Raw genomic sequence first — 25,373 nt, forward strand, 5'->3', positions numbered from 1 at the left:
AATACTGCAGCTCTAACATATATCATCACACCCGCACTACAGAGACGTCCATCTGTATTTTTCATCTGGCACATTACACTATTCTCCTTATTTTGGCACTATGTTACAATCTGAATGCTATTGGAATACTAATTAAAGCATAACCAGTAACCAAGTGGGACTATACGGGTGTTGAGACTGACGGCCTAAGAACTGAGATCTCCGCCTGTCTGATGAACCGGTAATTATACCCATATATGTTATTTAGCATTCCTCATCTGACTTACGGTGCAACGGCACAACTATTTTGTGGTTTGATTCCAGAACCTTCATACCTTTATAGGTATACTACTAACTTTTATCAGTGACTATTTCATGTTATTTTGACTGTATTGTCTGTATTGTTTATTGAATAATATTTTTAACTTATATTATATATGCATTATTAAGCACCACCTAATCAGTTCCATATTCTGTTCTTGGTAAATAGGAGAGATCGGCCATCTCTCCATTAAGTGGCTGCTGATTTGGATAATTATTCACTCACCCACGGATGCAGCACCTTTAAACCCTAACTACTTCCTAAATATAAAGCAGCAAGTATTTACCATGCACAGAAACAATATAACCTACCCAAATCTAACTCTGCAAATGTTATATCTGCCACCCCTGCAGTGCACATGGTTTTGCCCATAAGCTAACAAATTTGCTGCTCTGATCAGATCTGAATTACCCCACCATGTGCACTGCAGGGGGGTTGGCAGATATAACATGTGCAGAGAGAATTAGAATTGGGTGGGGTGTGTTTAAACTGAAATCTAAATTGCAGCGTAAAAATAAGGCAGACGGTATTTACTTTGCACAGAAACAAAATAACCCACCCAAATCTAACTCTCTCTACACATATTATATCTGCCCCACCTGCATTGCACATGGTTTTGCGCATTAGAGAAAGATTTTGCTGCTGCGATCAGGTCTGAATTAGGCCCTAAGATTCATAGATGGAGGCAATGTCGATGTTGTATGGAGTGTAGTGATGTTCTGCTACTGCGCGCAAGTCTAAGTCACACTGCGCATGTACCGCCATGGCCTTGTGATGTCACTCGCAGTGAAGAATTATTAATTAGGCCCTTAGTCCGCTGCCCAATATACACAGCACACTCAGGTCACTGCCTCATAAGCACAGCAGCACTCAGGGCGATATACAGTGGTGCAAGGGCGGTGGTACAGCATAGTACGGCATACCATTTGAAATATGTTGCCGGTACCCCGCTGTAGTTTTTTTTTTTTTTTAAATCAAAAGGATGCTCCACCGACCGCCGCGTCTGAAAGTCCCAGCTGCAGCCTAACACAATAAAGCCTCTGCCTCCGCCTAATTGAGTCCTACACGCACATGACAGTGCAGGAGCCCAGCAGCTGCAGCAACCGCCACCTCCGCCATGTTCGCCAGTCATGGTGTTGAGGTGACCACAGTGACTGTATCAGACTGAGGACGTCTGACTATCCGACTAGTAGTAGTAGGTGATTCAATTTAAGGCTGCGGGTGGTGGGGGAACAAAAGCAAGCATGAAGGAGGAACAGACAGTGCTTTGACGGGAGGGGGGAGTAGGAAAATCAGAGAAGCTTGGAAGGGTGGTTGGTGGGGAGATGTGACATGGGAGCATCTGGAACTGGGGGGGCATAAATGCCACTGGGGCATATGTGCATCTGGCACAGGGGGCATATGTGGCATTGATGGCATATGTGTATCTGGCACTGGGGTGGGCATATGTGGCACTGGGGGTATATGTGTATCTGGCACTGGGGGGCATATTTTTGTCTGGCACTGTGGGGGCATATGTGTATCTTGCACTGAGGTGGCATATTTGTATCTGGCACCGTGGGGGCCGCCCCCATTCTTTGGCGTGCGCACATAGTACCACTAATTTTTTTTTCTACTTGCACTACTGGCGATATCCAATATGCACAGCAGCACTCAGGCCATTGTCCAGTATGCACAGCTGCACTCAGACCATTGCCCAATATGCACAGCAGCACTCAGGCCACTACCCTTTGTCAGACAGGGACAAGAAGGGCCCACTGGAGGAATGCAGTGGTAGGGGCCCATCCTTCGAGGTGTGTCCCGTCCCCAGATGGGGTGTGGCCAGCTGCCACTGAGTTGTGGCTAACCATTAGAGAATGCATTGTCTGGGCCCCTTGATAAATATATAGAGTAAATAATGGTAGCTACTGCATAGACAATAATGTATCAGATTAATAACAAGAATGCACTGTAGAAACATCATAGTTCTGTGCAGCATAAGGTAATATATGTATAATGCAGGGGCATTTTAAGAGAGGAGGGGACCCGCGTGCAACCTCAGTTGCATGCCCCCATCTCTCTGACACCATAATGCCGGAGTCTACTGCGCATGCGCAGGTTTCCAGGAACATGGTGCCAGTGCCTAGTTCCCGGGACATTGGAAATGGCTGCGGCAGCCATATTCCAAGTGATTTGTACCCACACTGCAGAGCCGCTGCTGCCGGACTCCGGAGGGTATTTATTTATATGGGTGCAGTGTGTGTGGTGTGGGCCCCCCAGACCTAGGGCCCATGTGCACCGCACACACTGCACCCATTATAGAAACACATATGGTATAATGTATAATTTAAGTGCACAGTCTGGAACCTTATCCTTAGAGGTAGAGGTTGGCCACAAGGCAGTGAGGCCCACTGAAGGTTTCCCATGGACCAGTCCAACCCTGCTGCTGCCCCATAAGCACAGCAGCATGCAGGCCATTGCCCAATATGCACGACAGCGCTCAGGTCATTGCCCCATAAGCACAGCAGCACTCAGGCCGATATCCAATAAGCACAGCAGCACTCAGGCCATTTCCCAATATGCACAGCAGTACTCAGGCCATTGCCCCATAGCACAACAGCACTCAGGCTATTGCCCAATATACACAGCAGCACTCAGGCCATTGCCCAATATACACAGTCACTCAGGCCATTATCCCATAAGCACAGGAGCACTCAGGCCATTGTCCAATAGACAATATACTGTAAATCCAAACAAATAGATGAGAGAGAAGTAAAAAATTAAGTTTATCCATCTCTCCCTTTACCGTCTATCTGTTTCTCTTACTCTATCTGACAATCTGTTTTTTTCTTTGCATTTTGTCTTTTTCTATTCCCTACTTTCTCTCTCTTCTGCTACATTTTCTCTGTAGGTCCCCTATCTTTCCACCTTCTCTGTTATGTTTGTTCCCCTCAAACACCCTGTCACTCTTAGTCTTCTACCCTTCTCTGACCCGATTGTTCTTCAGTATTGACCTCTCTTTCTTGCCCCTTTGTTCCTTTTCTCCCCACTCTGTGTCTTACTTTTACATAGTATAGACACACAAAGGAAAGAAAAATGCGTATGTGCACCATTAAAAAGACCCCTTTTTGTTTCTTCTTTGTCTCTGTACTAGTAACATAGGTCTGTGGTTGCATACCATCAACAATATTATAATACAAAATTATGATAGGGGTAATTCTCATACTATCCATTTTCATACCAGTTCCCAGTGCAACAGATACAATTTATTTATTTCTTAATTTTACATATCAGTCTTAGTACTCCTTCCCCCATGGGCATGTCATTTTCATCAGTTACTGCATGCAGTCATCCGGTGGGTGCACGTTTGGCCTGATGTGTGCAGCACGCACCTGCACCTGCCCATCTGACGACCAGTGCCTGTTCTTGTGTCAGTAAAGCAATTTACTGAAAAGTAAGTATGTGCTGGGGACACATTGTGTGTGGGGGAGAGTGGTGAGGAGGGTGGGTAGAGTGGGGGAGAGTGGGGAGGAGGGTGGGTAGAGTGGGGGAGAATGGGGAGGAGGGTGGGTAGAGTGTTTCAGTTGTTTTTCTTTTTAATTAAATTCGGAGTCAGGAGCGTGCTGTGCACTTTAGGTCAGATGTCCATGTGCACATGCCAACATGCTAATTACATAGAAAGTCAGCCTTATTACATAGATACTTCCAAACCGAGGAAGAAATTAATCTTGCATGCCCAGAATATGTAGACAATTAACAAGGAGATAATGGTCAACTGTACTAGAGATGATGTTACACATAACAAAAAGGATCTTGATTTAGCAATATAAAAGATAATTTATGACTATTCATAGGGCAAGCTAAATTGCAAAGCATCTAAAATGCCCCAGGACTTGAGTTAAGCTGTGTGACAGAGTAAAGTATGCGTGTGAAGGCTTCACTACGATATGCCGGCGGTCGGGCTCCCGGCGACCAGCATACCGGCGCCAGGAGCCCGACCGCCGGCTTACCGACAGTGTGGCGAGCGCAAATGAGCCCCTTGCGGGCTCGCTGCGCTCGCCACGCTACGGGCACGGTGGCGCGCTACGCGTGCCACACTATTTTATTCTCCCTCCAGGGGGGTCGTGGACCCCAACGAGGGCGAATAAGTGTCAGTATGCCGGCTGTTGGGCTCCCGGCGCCGGTATGCGGGTCGCCGGGAGCCCGACCGCCGGCATACTGAAGACCACCCCATGTGAAAGTTCAGTAAAGGACACGGATTTATGGGATGAAAATGATAAAGCTGTAAATGAGGCACAGCAATCTCATTAACAAAGTAAAGGATGGAGTTAGAGGAGACTGCCAAAATACCAGGATCACATTAAGCAATGTCGGAGGGGGCTAGTTAGTGTGAAGATAAATTGATGTGATATAGTAAGTATTCCGAACAAATCTTCTAGGAGTTACAGTGTGAAGAGCTGAAGTGGTGAAAAATTTCTGGTGAAGACTACTTGTAAATGAAAATTTCTCTGTGAATAAAGATGTTTAAGTAGTTGAGAAGCCCAAACTAAAGAGGGGCAATCAGTATAGATATATATATATATATATATATACGAAAGCCCTCAATCTCTCACTCACTGACTCATCGCTAATTCTCTTACTTCCCAATATGTTAGGAAGCTGAAATTCAACATACAGTAGGTATTCCTCAGGTAGGAAATAGCAAAACTACGTAATTGCAATTTTAAGAAACCTCCCCCAAGGAAGGCTTGCATTGTGTGAACGATAACACCAAAACAGACAAGTGGATAAAAATCTGGGTTCACCTCCAGTGTGTAGAATTTTTACCGTATCTGCTACGGATACTCCTCGAGTAATGTCAAGAACCAGGGATTAATATTTACTTACAATAAAACATCTCAAATTCACATCTCTATAGATTTACCAAATTTTTAACACTCATTTATATGTACAACCGTGAAAATCGAAAACTCCTGTGCGAAGAACGGGTAGAACAGCTAGTAACAGAATAAGGGTTACCAGGCTTTAGATGTAGATAATCTGGATGGAGATAAAGTACCATCCAATCAAATTCTACCTGTCATTTTTCAAACCCAGCCTATGACATGGCAGTTGATTGGCTGGTAATTTATCTTCGTCCACTTTAAATCCATCCAAGGCTTAGTAAATAGACCTATAAGTCACAAGCGGAACATTATTTTTAATGTAGGATTGCCTTATAGATTGTAATCAAGATCAGACAGGAGGTCTGAGAAGCCTTAGGAGGAATTCTAAACTTGCAATAGAAAAGGGTGGTAAATCATGAAATAGGAATATATAACAAGTCTGTCATTTAAAAATGACATTCTAGTAAAATGTAAATACACAACAGTTGGTTTTAATGAATCTAATCAACCATAATTTGTTACACATTATAGTCAGAATAAATTACATTATGACAATATTCTTAGTTCCAAAAATGGATACAAATTGTGATGCTGCAACCATTATTGAGTGTCTGCAATCCTGATGATGATATTACTGAAAAGCAACAGCATCTTTCTCAAGCATGTTAGTAAATATGGTCAGAGGACGAGTACTAAAATATGTGGATGCCCATCTTTTAACTAATCTTAACAGTTCCCTCTGACACCTGACGTAATCTATCAAATGTTTTCATATTGAACAAAGATGTAATGCGGCCCGAGATTGGTGGCCGTGCGGAATGCTGGCTGCACTTGGACTTTTTAAAAAAAAACATCTGAGTTCGAACAGCATCCCGCACGGCCACCAAACTCGAGCGGCATTACATTCCGCCCCAGTATTGTATACTTTGTAGGTAACAATTACCAACCAGTGTGCATGGACATATATGTATGTCATGATGCTGACCTGATGTGTCACAAAAGTTGTCATCATCCAATGTGGACTATTGTTGAAATAAAATAAAGATACACAAACTGGATTATTTGGAAATTAGATTTTCATATAGATTTTATCACAAATTAATTTCCCTGGATTTTGCAGGACATTCTTGGTTAATATTGATTCTGGGTTTATTTCCTACATTGGTGTATCATGAATCGTGTCAGCATGTGTCACCTAAAAAGTTGGGTACCAGTGGTGGTACCCAAGCATTGAAAACGTCCACTGTAATTATATTAATATAATAGTACAGGTTGAGTATCCATTATCCAAAATGCTTGGGACCAGTGGTATTTTGGATATGGGATTTTTCCGTATTTTGGAATAATTGCATACTATAATGAGATATCATGGTGATGGGCCCTAAATCTAAGCAAAGAATGTATTTATGTTACATATACACCTTATACACACAGCCTGAAGGCAATTTTAGCCAATATTTTTTATAACTTTGTGCATTAAACAAAGTGTGTCTGCATTCACACAAATCATTAATCTTTCATAGATACCTTATACACACAGCCTGAAGGTCATTTAATACAATATTTTTAATAACTTTGTCTATTAAACAAAGTTTGTGTACATTGAGCCATCAAAAAACAAAGGTTTCACTATCTCACTCTCAGTCAAAAAAGTCCGTATTTCGGAATATTCCGTATTTCGGAATATTTGGATATGGGATACTCAACCTGTAGTAAGTTTTCTATATACAAATTGACTAGTAATGGAAAACTATCAATTAATAGAGTTATTATTGTACCTAGTAGAAGATATAAAGGAGCGGTACTCATCTAAAGTTACAAGTTTGATACAAGAGTTATAATAGCTTCCATGCTCTGGACAAGTCTTCAGATGCTTATTTTATTCATTTTTTAATTATTTAACTTATTTCTTCCTATTTCTAGAACTAGGTTTGGCTGGGCTAGCCTGGGGGGTACCATGCCCTGTACTTTAAAAACAGGAATGATAGGGACCTACCTAATGAGGTCACCTGGACATGGTGGGTAGGCCCATATTTTTCCCCAAAATTTTTCAAAGAACCTCAATTTCATTTGATGTTAAATTGCAGAATGTATTACAATTATTCTGATTAGCAATTTTCCGAGTGTGCACCTGCATTTTCCTTTTTTTGTGTTTGGCACTACAAGTCTCAGCATGGTAGCGCCTCTCATTATGTTTAGAGTTAGGGTTTGCAGTCCAGCCCCCCCCCCCCCCACACTATATAAACTGTATTACTAGAACATACATTTATATAATTTATATTCCTTGTACGACAAGCTCAACAAGCTAGATGTGTTTATATAAGACAGCCTTCCCATTCTGTAAATGTAGAATACTTTTATTGTTGTGTCTTATCTGTCTGCATTAGATTTTTTTTTACTGTTGATAGAGGTATGAGACTGCATTGGCAACGGGCGTTAGGTAGACTAAAGTGTACATTATAACAAAGGACTATGAAAACATGAGTGTTATTGGAGAAAGTTGAAACACTGATTTCTTTTGTGAAAATGGAAAGGACTTGAAGCCTTTGTTGCTCACACTGCAGAGGAACTAACCTAATTCAGAAATCTGGGTGTGTTTGTGTGCTTTAATAACTTATGAATGTGAACTAATGTTTTCACAAGCTCTGGTCACGATTTTAGAGTCAACAGAGAAAAGAAATAATCGAAATAAACCAGATCCTGGACGGTAAAGCATCCTAGGGTCAGTCGTTATCTGTATATGGTGCATTAAACAAGCAGTTTCTGCTAATCACTCACCCACATTGGATCAGTCAGATCATAGTCCTGCATCCTTATACAGTCCATGCTAATTTCAATCTTATTTGTAGGACCTTTCTCTGTTGCATCACTGGTAAAATTCAAGTCAATGGGTTGTACAGAATGCATTGGTCTAAAAAAAAAAATAATGAACAGAATGTTTATTTACTGTACATGAATAACTGAATGCCTTTCATTAACTGGAAAATCTATGGAAATTTAAATTTTATTCTTCAAAACAATTGTCTCATTTTAGCTCCGGGGCAGACCCACGAATCATGCCTTTTTCTCATAGTGGGGGCAGAGCTTAATGATGTCAAAGCCTTGCCACACCCCCAGAAGTTCCCTGCAGCGTCTATGAAATTAAATGTAGGTAAGTATAAATTGAATTTGCAAAGCATATCTTGCATGTTTTTTCCTCTGCACATGCAAGTACAGGCAATGCATAGTTGTACACAAACTAAGGCATATTCACTTGCAACTTAAGGGGCATAAATGGGCTATAATGGACTGTTTTGTGGTAGGTTCAGTAAGGGCATGATGACGGAACTGTGGATCATGCATATGTGTAATTATGTCTGTTTTGATATTTGGATCTGTTGCACCAGACATAGCAATGGTTCATGTACAATAATGGCAGGTAACAAACTCAGGTATCATACTCAGCTGTATGCTGCACTTACAGTACCATCGGACTCATGGTTTTTGTTCGAGTCCGGCATTAGAAGGGGCCACGAGTGGGGCAAGTTCGGGGGCTGTTACAAGCATTTACACTCCACTACAATAGGGAATGGGATTCCCCCTTCAGTGCGCACATAGGCGCTGTCCAGTTGCAGAGAGACATAAAACTCTGCATACAGGAGAATATACACATTTACTTCTGTGCACGCAAATCGTGGCAGGGGAGCAACTCTGTGTCAGTTCTGCTCTGCACCATCACATATATTTCTGCACAACTAGCCATACAGCATGCTCTGCTGGGGCCCAAAGAGCTGCATATAGGACTATTGTATCCAAGTAACACAAAATGCTGGAGTATTATGTAATCTTGTATACAGAAGCCACTTGTACAGGGAGGTTAGGGGGTATACTGTAAATACTAAACATTAGTTTTTCAAACGACCATGTATCGATGACTTTGTGCAATGTATTTGAAAGTGCCAAGGTAATGCGTGCAAAATCATTTTCTTTTGCATTTATTACTATGTATTACTATTGCCCATTTAAAGGCATACTCAAAACTGCAGCTACCTTCTGATGAAACCTCATACCCCTGCTTAGCGGAGAAACATGTCAAGGACAATCTTAGGGTCTCGCTGTGACCACTACCACTGCCAGCATTCCTGGATTAAAAGTTTTCTGATCACCCTATATAACTTTGAGCCATTAATTAGGAAACCGTGGGTACCGCTTGGCTGTTTTCTCTGCAATTCCCCTGGTGGACACGGAAGTCGGCACGCAAGCCGCCTAGCAGAGCTACCCCTCCTATTGCTATACGGGGCTGCTATTGATCAGCCGTTCTAATGCCCACGTTGGGATGATCAATTTACTACACAGCGCTGCTGAGCGCAGATATGGGAACTGACAAGAAGTCTCCCCGCTAAAGCCTCTTCATTCAGCCGCCCACGGAGTTACAACTGCCGCGCCTCCCCCCTCTCCATGCCAGGGCTCATCACCACAAATACAGCGCTATAAGTTCTTCACATCGCTCCCTTTTCATCTCAAAGACATATCATTGGAGTGGTGAGTGATTGAGTGGTGGAATTACAGCGCGAGTGTTCCTCCTTGCGTTTCCAAATTTTGCAAACTGTGGACTGTGATCTTCTTTTCACTTTTCAGTGGTGTGCTCACTAATTGAGATCCTATGTTAATTGGGTAATATCCACTTTGTAAGACTATAGTTTTCACTACTGTTACTAATAATGATATGTGCTACTTTTTAAATGTTGTCATTAAATGCTTTATAATATCATAAATTAGCGTTCCCTTGATATATATATATATATATATATGTATATACACTGCTCAAAAAAATAAAGGGAACACTAAAATAACACATCCTAGATCTGAATGAATAAAATATTCTTATTAAATACTTTGTTCTTTACATAGTTGAATGTGCTGACAACAAAATCACACAAAAATTATCAATGGAAATCAAATTTATTAACCCATGAAGGTCTGGATTTGGAGTCACCCTTTAAAATTAAAGTGGAAAAACACACTACAGGCTGATCCAACTTTGATGTAATGTCCTTAAAACAAGTCAAAATGAGGCTCAGTAGTGTGTGTGGCCTCCACGTGCCTGTATGACCTCCCTACAACACCTGGGCATGCTCCTGATGAGGTGGCGGATGGTCTCCTGAGGGATCTCCTCCCAGACCTGGACTAAAGCATCCGCCAACTCCTGGACAGTCTGTGGTTGGTGGATGGAGCGAGACATGATGTCCCAGATGTGCTCAATTGGATTCAGGTCTGGGAAACGGGCGGGCCAGGCCATAGCATCAATGCCTTCGTCTTGCAGGAACTGCTGACACACTCCAGCCACACGAGGTCTAGCATTGTCTTGCATTAGGAGGAACCCAGGGCCAACCGCACCAGCATATGGTCTCACAAGGGGTCTGAGGATCTCATCTCGGTACCTAATGGCAGTCAGGCTACCTCTGGCGAGGACATGGAGGGCTGTGCGGCCCTCCAAAGAAATGCCACCCCACACCATTACTGACTCACTGCCAAACCGGCCATGCTGGAGGATGTTGCAGGCAGCAGAACGTTCTCCTTGGCGTCTCCAGACTCTGTCACGTCTGTCACATGTGCTCAGTGAGAACCTGCTTTCATCTGTGAAGAGCACAGGGCGCCAGTGGCACATTTGCCAATCTTGGTGTTCTCTGGTAAATGCCAAACGTCCTGCACGGTGTTGGGCTGTAAGCACAACCCCCACCTGTGGACGTCGGGCCCTCATACCACCCTCATGGAGTCTGTTTCTGATCGTTTGAGTAGACACATGCACATTTGTGGCTTGCTGGAGGTCATTTTGCAGGGCTCTGGCAGTGCTCCTCCTGTTCCTCCTTGCACAAAGGCGGAGGTAGCGGTCCTGCTGCTGGGTTGTTGCCCTCCTACGGCCTCCTCCACATCTCCTTATGTACTGGCCTGTCTCCTGGTAGCGCCTCCATGCTCTGGACACTACGCTGACAGACACAGCAAACCTTCTTGCCACAGCTCGCATTGATGTGCCATCCTGGATGAGCTGCACTACCTGAGCCACTTGTGTGGGTTGTAGGGAGGTCATACAGGCACGTGGAGGCCACACACACTACTGAGCCTCATTTTGACTTGTTTTAAGGACATTACATCAAAGTTGGATCAGCCTGTAGTGTGTTTTTCCACTTTAATTTTGAGGGTGACTCCAAATCCAGACCTCCATGGGTTAATAAATTTGATTTCCATTGATAATTTTTGTGTGATTTTGTTGTCAGCACATTCAACTATGTAAAGAAGAAAGTATTTAATAAGAATATTTCATTCAATCAGATCTAGGATGTGTTATTTTAGTGTTCCCTTTATTTTTTTGAGCAGTGTATATATATATATATATATATATATATACAATTTTTTATATACATATGGCTGTTTCTTAGTTGCATCTGAATAGCTGCAGACTATTCGTTGGGAGCAGCTGTGTTAAAATTATCAGTCCTTATCCAGATTATTTATATATACTTTTTATGAGCTATTAATTGCGCCTGATTATTTCTTTATATTTAATATATAGAGTTGTTATCTTGAAAAAACAATGTTTATTAAATATAAGTGTCAGGAGTTAAGTCATAGGAAAACGGGCTGTCTAATATAGGGGGTCATTCTGAGTTGATCGCTAGCTGAAAATGGGGGTCATTCTGAGTTGATCGCTAGCTGAAAATGTTCACTGCGCTGTGATTAAGTAAAAACCCGGCACTTCTGCACATGCGTATGCGGCGCAGTGTGCAGGCGCGATGTACTTTCACAACGGCCGATGTATTTTTACACAAGGTATAGCGAAGCTTTTCAGTCGCAATGGCCGCCGCAGAGTGATTGACATGAAGGGGGCGTTTCTGGGTGTTAACTGACCGTTTTCAGGGAGTGTTCGAAAAAACGCAGGCACGCCAGGAAAAATGCAGGCGTGTCTGGCCGAACGCAGGGCGTGTTTGTGACGTCAAATCCGGAACTAAACAGTCTGAAGTGATCACAAGCGCTGAGTAGGTCTGGAGCTACTCTGAAACTGCACAATTTTTTTTTGTAGCCGCTCTGCGATCCTTTCGTTCGCACTTCTGCTAAGCTAAAATACACTCCCAGAGGGCGGCGGCTTAGCGTTTGCACGACTGCTAAAAACTGCTAGCGAGCGATCAACTCGGAATGACCCCCATAGTCTCTGAAAATACTGTAAAAACTACATTTCCCGGCATATCCAAGGAGTGAAGTAAAATACCATACAGAAGCCGGCATATTATCAGCAAAAGGTTATGGTATAATAGGTCAATAGTCAAAGTGTCGACAATGTCTGGGTCGACACCAAATGGTCGACATGCACAAGGTCAACAGGGTCAAAATGTTGACACAAAAATGGTCAACAAATGAAAAAGTCAGCATGAGTTTTTTAAATGAGTGTCAAAATTTTGCCATCCACGAGGAACCCCAATTAGTGCACCGCGTACCCTCCCATGACTTGCTCCGCTACCGCTGCGCTCGGCACTGGTTACCATTCCCAACTGTAGTCCACGTGGATGGAAAGTATAAAAAAAGATAGAAATTTGAAAAATGTAAAAGCTCATGATGACCTGTTCATGTGTTGACCATTGGCATGTTGACCTTTTGACTATGTCAATTACAGGTGAAACTCAGAAAATTAGAATATCGTGCAAAAGTTCATTTATTTCAGTAATTCAACTCAAAAGGTGAAACTAATATATTATATAGACTCATTACATGCAAAGTGAGATATTTCAAGCCTTTATTTGTTATCATTTTGATGATTGTGGCTTACAGCTTAAGAAAACCCCAAATCCAAAATCTCAGAAAATTAGAATATTACATAAAATCAATAAAAAAAGGATTTTAAATACAGAAATATCGGCCCTCTGAAAAGTACAATAATGCATATGTACTCAGTACTTGGTTTGGGCCCCTTTTGCATGAATTACTGCCTCAATGCGGCATGGCATGGATTCCATCAGCCTGTGGCACTGCTGAGGTGTTATGGAAAACCAGGATGCTTCAATAGCGGTCTTCAGCTCTTCTGCATTCTTCAGTCTCATGTCTCTCATCTTTCTCTTGGCAATGCCCCATAGATTCTCTGACTCAAGCTGGCAGTGTCTGAACTGACTTCACGTGTGGCAAGTTCGAAGGGTTGGAGAACCTTGCACAACACGGAAATCATTCTCCACTGCACTTGAGTCAGGTGCATTCCTTTGCCTATATCGTTGGTGGATATAGGCTTGAATAGCCTCTTGCTGCTTCTCCATCCTCTGAAGCGAAGCATATAGAGTGTTGAATTCCACCTCGTTACCACCTCTTGCTTCAAGTGATGGCAGGGCAGGTTCAGGAGTGTTTGCTGGTGCTCCAGTCTTCGTCACGCAGTCGCTGAATGGCGAAAGTGGTCCTGCACGCCCCTGTCATTTTTCAAAACATTCTGCACCACCAAATTAATTGTATGTGCAAAACATGGGACGTGCTGGAATTTGCCCAGATGTAATGCACGCACAATATTGATGGCGTTGTCCTATATCACAAATCTCCAGGAGAGTCTAAGTGGGGTAAGCCATTGTGCGATGATGTCCCTCAGTTTCCGTAAGAGGTTGTAAGTGGTGTGCCTCTTATGGAAACCGGTGATACACAGCGTAGTCTTCCTAGGAATGAGTTGGCATTTGTGAGATGCTGCTACTGGTACCGCTGCTATTGTTGCTGCGGGAGGCAATACATCTACCCATTGGGCTGTCACAGTCATATAGTCCTTAATTTGCCCTGCTTCACTTGTCCGTTGTTAAATGGACAATGGGTACAACCGCATTTTTCAGGACACTGAGGATACTTTTCCCTGTACAGTCCGGGAATCGCTTTCCTAGTGAAGTGGAATCTAGACGGGATTTGGTACCGGGGACACAGTACATCCATCAACTGTCTAAATACCACTGTACTAATGGCGGATACCAGACGCACGTCTAACACCAGCATAGTTGTTATGGCCTCAGTAATCTGCATTGCAACAGGGTGAATGCTGTCATATTTCATCTTCCTCCCAAAGGACTATTGGACAGTCAATTGCTTAGTTGAAGTTGTACAAGTGGTCTTCCAACTTCCCCTCTGGGATGACAATCAACTCCCAGCAGCAACAACAGTAGCGGCAGCAGCAGCAGTAGGCATACCACTCAAGGATCCTCCGGAGGATTCCCGGTTAGGAGAGGACTCGCCAGTCATGCCAGTGACATGGCCTGCAGGACTCCTGACGTTCCTGACTGAGGAGGAAGTTGATCTTGAGGGAGTTGGTGGTGTGGCTTGCAGGAGCTTGGGTACAAGAGGAAGAAGGGATTTAGGTGTCAGTGGACTGCTTACGCTCTTACCCAAAGTTTCTGAACTTGACAATGATTTCTGATGAATGCGCTGCAGGTGACGTATAAGGGATGATGTTCCTAGGTGGTTAACATTCTTACCCCTACTTATTACGGATTGACAAAGGCAACACACAGCTTGACACCTGTTGTCCAGATTTGTGGAGAAATAATTCCACACCGAAGAGTTGTCTTTTTTGGTATTTTGCCCAGGCATGACAATGGGCATTCTCATCCCACAGACAACTGTCTCCACTGGTACCTTATTCAAACAAACCACGTCACTATCAGAATCCTCATCGTCAACTTCCTCCTCAGCGCCAGCTACATTAATTTCCTCCTCATCCTGGTGTATATCTACAGTGACATTCTCAATCTCCATATGACTGCTGGTGCTCTTCCCAGCACTTGCAGGGGGCGTGCAAATGGTGGTAGGAGCCTCCTCTTTCCATGCAGTCTTGGGAAGGTCAGGCCTAGACATTGCAACCGCGGACACACTTGGACTCTCCTTGGGGATTTGTGATATCTCTGAATGAACAGTTGTTTTTTCCTGTGCTTTAACAAGCTTCATTTTTTTCATTTTTCGAGAGGGAGGAGGGCTTCCATCCTCATGAGAAGCTGAGCCATCAGTCATGAACATAGGCCAAGGCCTTAGTCTTGCCTTGCCACTTCGTGTTGTCAATGGCATATTGCCAATTTTACGATTCTCATCAGATAATTTCTTTTTTTTCCTGATTCTTAATTTTTGCTTCTTGGATCTTACATGCCCTCTATGACATTGGGCATTGGCCTCAGCAGACAACGCTGATGGAATTGCATTGTCAATGTCATGACTGGTGGCAGCAGCAGCTTCAGCACTAGTACTAGGAACTGGAAGTGGTTCCTGACCTTCCACTATTTTTACCTCCAAATTGTTGTTCTCCATTTAACAGGACAGCACCCCTTTATTATTACAGCACACAGAACAGTGCCCCTTTATTTTCACAGCACCCCTGTATTCTTACAGCATACAGGGCCAGTGTAATGTTATTTTAACAGGAGCACTCCTATATTATTAGAGCATACAGAACCAGTGTGCTTTTAATTTTTAACAACTGTACTCCTGAATTTTTACAGCATACAGGACCAGTGTGCTTTTAATTTTTAACAACTGCGTCCTTGAATTTTTATAGCATACAGGGCTAGTGTAATGTTATTTTAACAGCAGTACCCCTATATTTTTAAAGCATACAGGACCAGTGTCCTTTTAAATGTTATCAACTGCACCCCTGAATTTTTATAGCATATAGGGCCATTGTAATGTTATTTTAACAGCAGCATCCCTATATTTTACTGCATACAGGAGGTCAGTGCCCCTGCCTCCTGTACAACACAGTGATAGCCAGGACAGCAACACCCATATACAGCTGCAGCACCCATAACAGCACATGAAACACCAGTGACAGCCCGGACAGCTAGGACAGCACCCCTAACACAGCACAGGTACACCACAGGGACTGCAGCAGCACTCCTACAGAGCAAACACTAACCCCACCTATCGTCACCACCCATAGAGAGACAGCGATCTGTCTCCCTCACTCTCCAAGTCCTGAAAACTTGCGAGATTCTGACAGCGGGATTATGACGTTTTGCCCTGTTCTGGTTTCCGTGTCTGGTGGGAAGTCCTGAGCCGGACTGGGATCTGGGCTCTGAGCGTGAAGTTCGGGGTGGGGGTGGGGGAGGGGGTGTGGTGTTCGGTTCTCAGAGAACAGAAACCGCTCATCTCTACTTTAATGAATTCCACAATTAAATGACATTAAATGCAACTTGGGTAAGGTGAAGTGACCCCCCCCTTCAAGAAATGTTATTTATGTGGTTTCCCCCCCCCCCTCCCCCCCTTTTTTCAGATTGATATGCGCTGTAAAAAACTGGGTGTATATGGACGTCTCAAAAGCAGGAAGTCAAGACGTGGTCTGCTGTGCGTCCCATAGCCCGGAAGCACGCGACCACACAGCGGAGGGAGATAATCTAAAGAAGACCGTCATGTGGTCCACGTGCGTTCCATGGACCGGAAGCATGCAGCCGCGACACAGGAAGTGCATGCCTCAAAGCCGGGATGCGGTCCGTGGTGCGTTCCACGGACCGGAAGCACGCGGCCGCTCCCGTACCTATCTATTAGAGACGGCTTTTTTAAGTAAATAATCCACGAGTACCACCAACGTGATATTAACATAAAATTATGAGATCCCCCAGTATTATTAAAATTTTGTGTATCGGAAGTACGGAAATACGGAGGCTAGGTCCTCCCACTAAAAGTTGAGTTTAGATAGGTTGTGTTTTGTAGTTTTTATTATGCAAAGCTGCTATGTTTAGACTACATAACAATTTTGAATCTGTGGAGGGAAAACTTGATGTAAGAATATATAGGTGACCTTGTTGACCCGGAAGTGTTTTACATACAAGGTGACCTTGTTGACCCGGAAGTGATTTACCTACAGAGCATAAATAGCCCAGACTTAGCATAGCTCCTGTCATACAGCCTTGATGAAGGGAGAGATCCCGAAACCGGTCGGCACTGCATGACAGGAGAAACTTGTGTGGCAAAGAGCTTCACCGGACGGACGGAACTGTGTGTCACTTTGGGAGACGGGTTCCGGAGCCAGCTTCCTCGTAACATCAAAGGCACATATTTCTTGAAAATCCGGTAAACCTCCAACTTTACCTTTTTATATCAGGGGATATTTGAGCTGTATTCTTTCCAGTGAGACTCATTATTCAACGCTGATTTTATTATTATTTGTGGTAATTCTCCATCTATTACCTGTTATGTATTGGCAATTTTTATTTGTATATATTAAAATTACTTTTCTCTGAACCTACTACACTATATCTGGAATTCTGTTTTCCCTATATGAATTTCGTTTCTGGGGAGCGTTTGTGGTAAAGGTTGACGACAGAAGACCTGTGAAGGGATTGACACACGATCATCCTAGCTGCGGAATACTTTTGAAAGGCATATATCGTGGCTTGTATTGCACTTAGTTCTGGTAATCCCCCATCTATTTTCATTGACATCATCCGTATATACTCATTTTTCAAATTTAGAATATACTACACTATATTTGGAATTCAGTTTTTTTCCCCACATATGGATCCTATTTATATGAAGTATTTAGCAGAAGACTTGTGAGGAAAGTACCCCTTTTTTCATTAATCTTATAAGCGCACGACATCTGGTCTTACTTCACCTTACCCATTTTATCCTTGGTATTGGGGATACCTTTTAGACCAGCCTGTGTGCAGCTGATTCTTTGTTGGCGCCAAGGTACTTTCTGTTATCCATTTTCACTGATTAAATGCAACTTGGTTGGAGGCACTGTGTTTGCAAGGAAGTGACATTACCCTAACTGACCAACCCTTCCCCTCTCTAGGTATTCTGAGGTAACCGGCGGAACGGGATCTCCATTTACAAATCATGATTATGAAATATTTTTTGAACAAGATGTCTCTGGGACATGGGAATACAATTGTTTAGCAAAACAAAATCATTTAGTACATACTATACAAACATATTTACAGTACCAACCTATTATTTTTTGCCAGTTGACCAAGTTCTACCTGTAAAAACTTAAGATGAGGTAAGGTGTGATGCTATGAATGGTTATTGGTGAAATGTAGCTTCTCAGGGGCAGATTGATGTAGCTATGGGGTGGTAGCGGAACCATGTACAATGTCACATTGTGGCATACTACAGTAGGAACACCTTGCCTACATTATTTTTACTCAAGTCCAAAGTGCAAGCAAAAATAAGCAAGGTTTTAATTACCATAAAACCCTGATATGTGAGCAGCCGCACACAGGGCCTTATTCAGGTTTGTTAGCAAACAAAATAAGTAAGCAACTGTGTAAAACCATGCGCAACTGAAGATGGGGCAGATGTAACATGTGCAGAGAGATTTAGATTTGGGAAATCTAAATTGCACTGTTAAAATTAAGCTGCCAGTATTTACCATGCACAGAAACAATAGAACCTACCCAAATCTAAATCTCTCTGCACATGTTACACCTGTCCCACCTGCAGTGCATCCTTGCTTTTTGGTTTGCTAACAAACCTGAATAACCCCAATAGCCTGGGTTTCCAACAAAACCTTGCAGCTAACTGAATCTGACCCTTTGTGTAACAATAGATTTACTATTAAAAGATCAAGGTGACTATTTTTTGTATTAAAACAACTTACCCTAAAAATTCCCAAAGTCGATCAAATACTCCAGAGCTTTTATTTTCGGAACCATGTGAGGTCTGAGACATGGCTGTGCGATAATACCTTTCTTTACAGGAAAAATGTGTCGACGTGTCCACAAACCTTCACAGAAGAAAAGTTTTGTGAGTGAACATCAATGACAACACTGTTGTTTTTTACACACAACAAATAAACCACATAGTAAGTACACCACAGTTGCTTTCCATGACATTTACTGTACATTTAACACAGTATATATTCAAGCCCATCTTGTCTATTGTCTTTGAATTATAAAGCCAGAAATTAAAGCTTTAAACCAAAAGATAAATGGATAGATAAGTAAATATAAATAAACAAGGTTGGAGAAAGGGAGAAGGAAACATAAAATTGATAAAAGAAACAAGGTCTTGAGTGACTGAAAAGGAGCACTCATGTGGGAGTGCTGACAGAAGGAGTCGGTCACCCATTAAATGGGAGAGGTGAAACAGAGTGAGGTGGTTTATCCTTACATTATAATATAGGCTGACTTAAGGTAAATTCAAAGGAGCAGCATGGATGAGAATATAAAGAGAGACCTAAAGAAACTAAATGTATATACTGTAGGTCACGGTGGGCGTCTTATGTTGTATTTCCTATACACAGTGCTTTTTTGTGGTTATACATACCAGCACGTTTTTATTGTCTCATTATTAGTACTTATAAATAGTTCCAGAAATAGGGAGAAAACAGTAAAAAAAACAAAAAACCCAGAAATGAATAAAATAAGCATCTTCACATTTAACCAGTGTGTGGAAGGTACTATAAATCTTGTATCAACTTATAACTAGTGGTAAGTATTGGAAACCTTATTTCCATAGGGAAAATAAATCACTGTCCTAAACCTTTTAGTTTACATAATATTCTTATTATGTAGGTTATAATGTACAATACTGTATAACATAATAATTAGTTTTTCCTAGTATGAGATTACATTTAATAAAACATAAGGACTGACGAAGAGTTGAATGTTTACAGAGCACATATACGGAACACATCTTGCATCTTTTCTCCTTGCGCATGCTCCGGAACCAAGCATTAGCTTGTTATGCAGAATAGCAGTTCAGTTGCATCTCCACATGCAACCATACTGAAGAAATATAATGGTGCTGTGCTGTAGTAGGGAATTCTTGCTCAGGCAAAGCTAAGAGAGGTAATTGGAAGTGTAATAATGCCTGCTTCAGACACAACTTGTGAACGGAGTATAGTTAGTGCTGGTCATACTTGCTTACCCTCCCTCATTCTGCAGGAGACTCCCTGAAATAGACGCAATCTCCCTGACTTCCTGAATAGTCCAACAATCTCCTTGATTGCACCTTAACCCCATTATGCAGCTGTTACATTCTTGAGGAAAAAAAGTAAATCAGACATACATACATTCACATGGGATCATCAGTGCCATTTTCCTGTATTGGTTATAAGTAGTGATGTGCACCGGAAATTTTTCGGGTTTTGTGTTTTGATTTTGGATTCGGGTCCGCGGCCGTGTTTTGGATTCGGACGATTTTTGGCAAAACCTCCCTGAAAATTTTTTGTCGGATTCGGGTGTGTTTTGGATTCGGGTGTTTTTTTTACAAAAAACCCTCAAAAACAGCTTAAATCATAGAATTTGGGGGTCATTTTGATCCCATAGTATTATTAACCTCAATAACCATAATTTCCACTCATTTTCAGTCTATTCTGAACACCTCACACCTCACAATATTATTTTTAGTCCTAAAATTTGCACCGAGGTCGCTGGATGGCTAAGCTAAGCGACACAAGTGGCCGACACAAACACCTGGCCCATCTAGGAGTGGCACTGCAGTATCAGGCAGGATGGCACTTAAAAAAAATTGTCCCCAAACAGCACATGATGCAAAGAAAAAAAGAGGCGCACCAAGGTCGGTGTGACTAAGCTAAGCGACACAAGTGGCCGACACAAACACCTGGCCCATCTAGGAGTGGCACTGCAGTGTCAGGCAGGATGGCACTTCAAACAAATTGTCCCCAAACAGCACATGATGCAAAGAAAAAAAGAGGTGCACCAAGGTCGCTTGATGGCTAAGCTAAGCGACACAAGTGGCCGACACAAACACCTGGCCCATCTAGGAGTGGCACTGCAGTGTCAGGCAGGATGGCACTTCAAAAAAATTGTCCCCAAACAGCACATGATGCAAAGAAAAAAAGAGGCGCACCAAGGTCGCTGGATGGCTAAGCTAAGCAACACAAGTGGCCGACACAAACACCTGGCCCATCTAGGAGTGGCACTGCAGTGTCAGGCAGGATAGCACTTCAAAAAAATTGTCCCCAAACAGCACATGATGCAAAGAAAAATGTAAGAAAAAAGAGGTGCAAGATGGAATTGTCCTTGGGCCCTCCCACCCACCCTTATGTTGTATAAACAGGACATGCACACTTTAACGAACCCATCATTTCAGCGACAGGGTCTGCCACACGACTGTGACTGAAATGACTGGTTGGTTTGGGCCCCCACCAAAAAAGAAGCAATCAATCTCTCCTTGCACAAACTGGCTCTACAAAGGCAAGATGTCCACCTCATCATCATCCTCCGATTCCTCACCCCTTTCACTGTGTACATCCCCCTCCTCACAGATTATTAATTCGTCCCCACTGTAATCCACCATCTCAGGTCCCTGTGTACTTTCTGGAGGCAATTGCTGGTGAATGTCTCCACGGAGGAATTGATTATAATTCATTTTGATGAACATCATCTTCTCCACATTTTCTGGAAGTAACCTCGTACGCCGATTGCTGACAAGGTGAGCGGCGGCACTAAACACTCTTTCGGAGTACACACTGGAGGGTGGGCAACTTAGGTAAAATACAGCCACTTTGTGCAAGGGCCTCCAAATTGCCTCTTTTTCCTGCCAGTATACGTACGGACTGTCTGACGTGCCTACTTGGATGCGGTCACTCATATAATCCTCCACCATTCTTTCAATGGTGACAGAATCATATGCAGTGACAGTAGACGACATGTCAGTAATCGTTGCCAGGTCCTTCAGTCCCGACCAGATGTCAGCACTCGCTCCAGACTGCCCTGCATCACCGCCAGCGGGTGGGCTCAGAATTCTTAGCCTTTTCCTCGCACCCCCAGTTGCGGGAGAATGTGAAGGAGGAGCTGTTGACGGGTCACGTTCCGCTTGACTTGACAATTTTCTCACCAGCAGGTCTTTGAACCTCTGCAGACTTGTGTCTGCCGGAAAGAGAGATACAACGTAGGTTTTAAATCTAGGATCGAGCACGGTGGCCAAAATGTAGTGCTCTGATTTCAACAGATTGACCACCCGTGAATCCTGGTTAAGCGAATTAAGGGCTCCATCCACAAGTCCCACATGCCTAGCGGAATCGCTCTGTTTTAGCTCCTCCTTCAATGTCTCCAGCTTCTTCTGCAAAAGCCTGATGAGGGGAATGACCTGACTCAGGCTGGCAGTGTCTGAACTGACTTCACGTGTGGCAAGTTCAAAGGGTTGCAGAACCTTGCACAACGTTGAAATCATTCTCCACTGCGCTTGAGTCAGGTGCATTCCTTCTCCTTTGCCTATATCGTGGGCAGATGTATAGGCTTGAATGGCCTTTTGCTGCTCCTCCATCCTCTGAAGCATATAGAGGGTTGAATTCCACCTCGTTACCACCTCTTGCTTCAGATGATGGCAGGGCAGGTTCAGGACTGTTTGGTGGTGCTCCAGTCTTCGGCACGCGGTGGCTGAATGCCGAAAGTGGCCCGCAATTCTTCGGGCCACCGACAGCATCTCTTGCACGCCCCTGTCGTTTATTAAATAATTCTGCACCACCAAATTCAATGTATGTGCAAAACATGGGACGTGCTGGAATTTGCCCAGATGTAATGCACGCACAATATTGCTGGCGTTGTCCGATGTCACAAATCCCCAGGAGAGTCCAATTGGGGTAAGCCATTCTGCGATGATGTTCCTCAGTTTCTGTAAGAGGTTGTCAGCTGTGTGCCTCTTATGGAAAGCGGTGATACAAAGCGTAGCCTGCCTAGGAACGAGTTGGCGTTGGCGAGATGCTGCTACTGGTGCCGCCGCTGCTGTTCTTGCTGCGGGAGGCAATACATCTACCCAGTGGGCTGTCACAGTCATATAGTCCTGAGTCTGCCCTGCTCCACTTGTCCACATGTCCGTGGTTAAATGGACATTGGGTACAACTGCATTTTTTAGGACACTGGTGACTCTTTTTCTGATGTCTGTGTACATTTTCGGTATCGCCTGCCTAGAGAAATGGAACCTAGATGGTATTTGGTACCGGGGGGACACAGTACCTCAATCAAGTCTCTAGTTACCTCTGAATAACGGTGGATACCGGAAGACCTGAGTTATCCGCTTTGCAGCAGGATGACTGCTGTGATATTTCATCTTCCTCGCAAAGGACTGTTGGACAGTCAATTGCTTACTGGAAGTAGTACAAGTGGTCTTCCGACTTCCCCTCTGGGATGACGGTCGACTCCCAGCAGCAACAACAGCAGCGCCAGCAGCAGTAGGCATTACACTCAAGGATGCATCGGAGGAATCCCAGGCAGGAGAGGACTCATCAGACTTGCCAGTGACATGGCCTGCAGGACTATTGGCTTTCCTGTGTAAGGTGGAAATTGACACTGAGGGAGTTGGTGGTGTGGTTTGCAGGAGCTTGGTTACAAGAGGAAGGGATTTAGTGGTCAGTGGACTGCTTCCGCTGTCATCCAAAGTTTTTGAACTTGTCACTGACTTATGATGAATGCGCTGCAGGTGACGTATAACGGAGGATGTTCCGAGGTGGTTAACGTCCTTACCCCTACTTATTACAGCTTGACAAAGGCAACACACGGCTTGACACCTGTTGTCCGCATTTGTGTTGAAATAATTCCACACCGAAGAGCTGATTTTTTTTGTATTTTGACCAGGCATGTCAATGGCCATATTCGTCCCACGAACAACAGGTGTCTCCCCGGGTGCCTGACTTAAACAAACCACCTCACCATCAGAATCCTCCTTGTCAATTTCCTCCCCAGCGCCAGCAACACCCATATCCTCATCCTGGTGTACTTCAACAGTGACATCTTCAATTTGACTATCATGAACTGGACTGTGGGTGCTCCTTCCAGCACTTGCAGGGGGCGTGCAAATGGTGGAAGGCGCAAGCTCTTCCCGTCCAGTGTTGGGAAGGTCAGGCATCGCAACCGACACAATTGGACTCTCCTTGGGGATTTGTGATTTAGAAAAACGCACAGTTCTTTGCTGTGCTTTTGCCAGCTTAAGTCTTTTAATTTTTCTACCGAGAGGATGAGTGCTTCCATCCTCATGTGAATCTGAACCACTAGCCATGAACATAGGCAAGAGCCTCAGCCGTTCCTTGCCACTCCGTGTCGTAAATGGCATATTGGCAAGTTTACGCTTCTCATCAGACGCTTTCAATTTTGATTTTTGGGTCATTTTACTGAACTTTTGTTTTTTGGATTTTACATGCTCTCTACTATGACATTGGGCATCGGCCTTGGCAGACGACGTTGATGGCATTTCATCGTCTCGGTCATGACTAGTGGCAGCAGCTCCAGCACGAGGTGGAAGTGGATCTTGATCTTTCCCTATTTTAACCTCCACATTTTTGTTCTCCATTTTTTAATGTGTGGAATTATATGCCAGTATCAATAGCAATGGCCTACTACTATATATACTGCGCACAACTGAAATGCACCACAGGTATGGATGGATAGTATACTTGACTACACAGAGGTAGGTACAGCAGTGGCCTACTGTACCGTAATGCTATATATTATATACTGGTGGTCAGCAAACTGTGCAAAACTTAAATGCACCACAGGTATGGATGGATAGTATACTTGACGACACAGAGGTAGGTACAGCAGTGGCTTACTGTACCGTAATGCTATATATTATATACTGGTGGTCAGCAAAATTATGCACTGTACTCCTACTATATACTACAATGCAGCACAGATATGGAGTGTTTTTCAGGCAGACAACGTATACTGGTGGTCACTGGTCAGCAAAACTCTGCACTGTACTCCTCCTATATAATATACTGGTGGTCCCCAGTCCCCACAATTAAGCAGTGTGAGCACAGATATATGCAGCACACTGAGCACAGATATGGAATGTTTTTCAGGCAGACAACGTATACTGGTGGTCACTGTCAGCAAAACTCTGCACTGTACTCCTCCTATATAATACAGCTGCTCCCCAGTCCCCACAATTAAGCAGTGTGAGCACAGATATATGCAGCACACTGAGCACAGATAAGGAGCGTTTTTTTCAGGCAGAGAACGGATAAAACTGGTGGTCACTGATCAGCAAAACTCTGCACTGTACTCCTCCTATATTATACAGCTGCTCCCCAGTCCCCACAATTAAGCAATAAGCAAGCACAAATATTTGCATCAACAATAAACGGAGAGGACGCCAGCCACGTCCTCTCCCTAACATTTCCAATGCACGAGTGAAAATGGCGGCGACGCGTGGCTGCTTATATAGAATCCGAATCTCGCGAGAATCCGACAGCGGGATGATGACGTTCGGGCGCGCTCGGATTAACCGAGCCATACGGGAGAATCCGAGTATGCCTCGGACCCGTG

The 25,373-nt window shown here is 43.6% G+C and overlaps 1 protein-coding gene across 11 annotated transcripts in view; it reads right to left on the reverse strand.

The window, feature by feature from the left end:
* Window positions 1–25,373, reverse strand: part of TP63 (tumor protein p63) — an 875,477-nt gene that overhangs the window by 300,543 nt on the left and 549,561 nt on the right. For all 11 annotated transcript variants that reach the window (XM_063916475.1, XM_063916476.1, XM_063916470.1 and 8 more), the window contains 2 exons: window positions 18,743–18,868; window positions 7,945–8,077 (listed from right to left, as the gene is read on the reverse strand). In XM_063916475.1, the coding sequence (XP_063772545.1) occupies window positions 7,945–8,077; window positions 18,743–18,868 (259 nt within the window). The remainder of the gene's footprint in view (window positions 1–7,944; window positions 8,078–18,742; window positions 18,869–25,373) is intronic.

The sequence above is a fragment of the Pseudophryne corroboree genome, chromosome 4 (genome assembly GCF_028390025.1).
Source record: "Pseudophryne corroboree isolate aPseCor3 chromosome 4, aPseCor3.hap2, whole genome shotgun sequence".
Taxonomy (NCBI): domain Eukaryota; kingdom Metazoa; phylum Chordata; class Amphibia; order Anura; family Myobatrachidae; genus Pseudophryne; species Pseudophryne corroboree.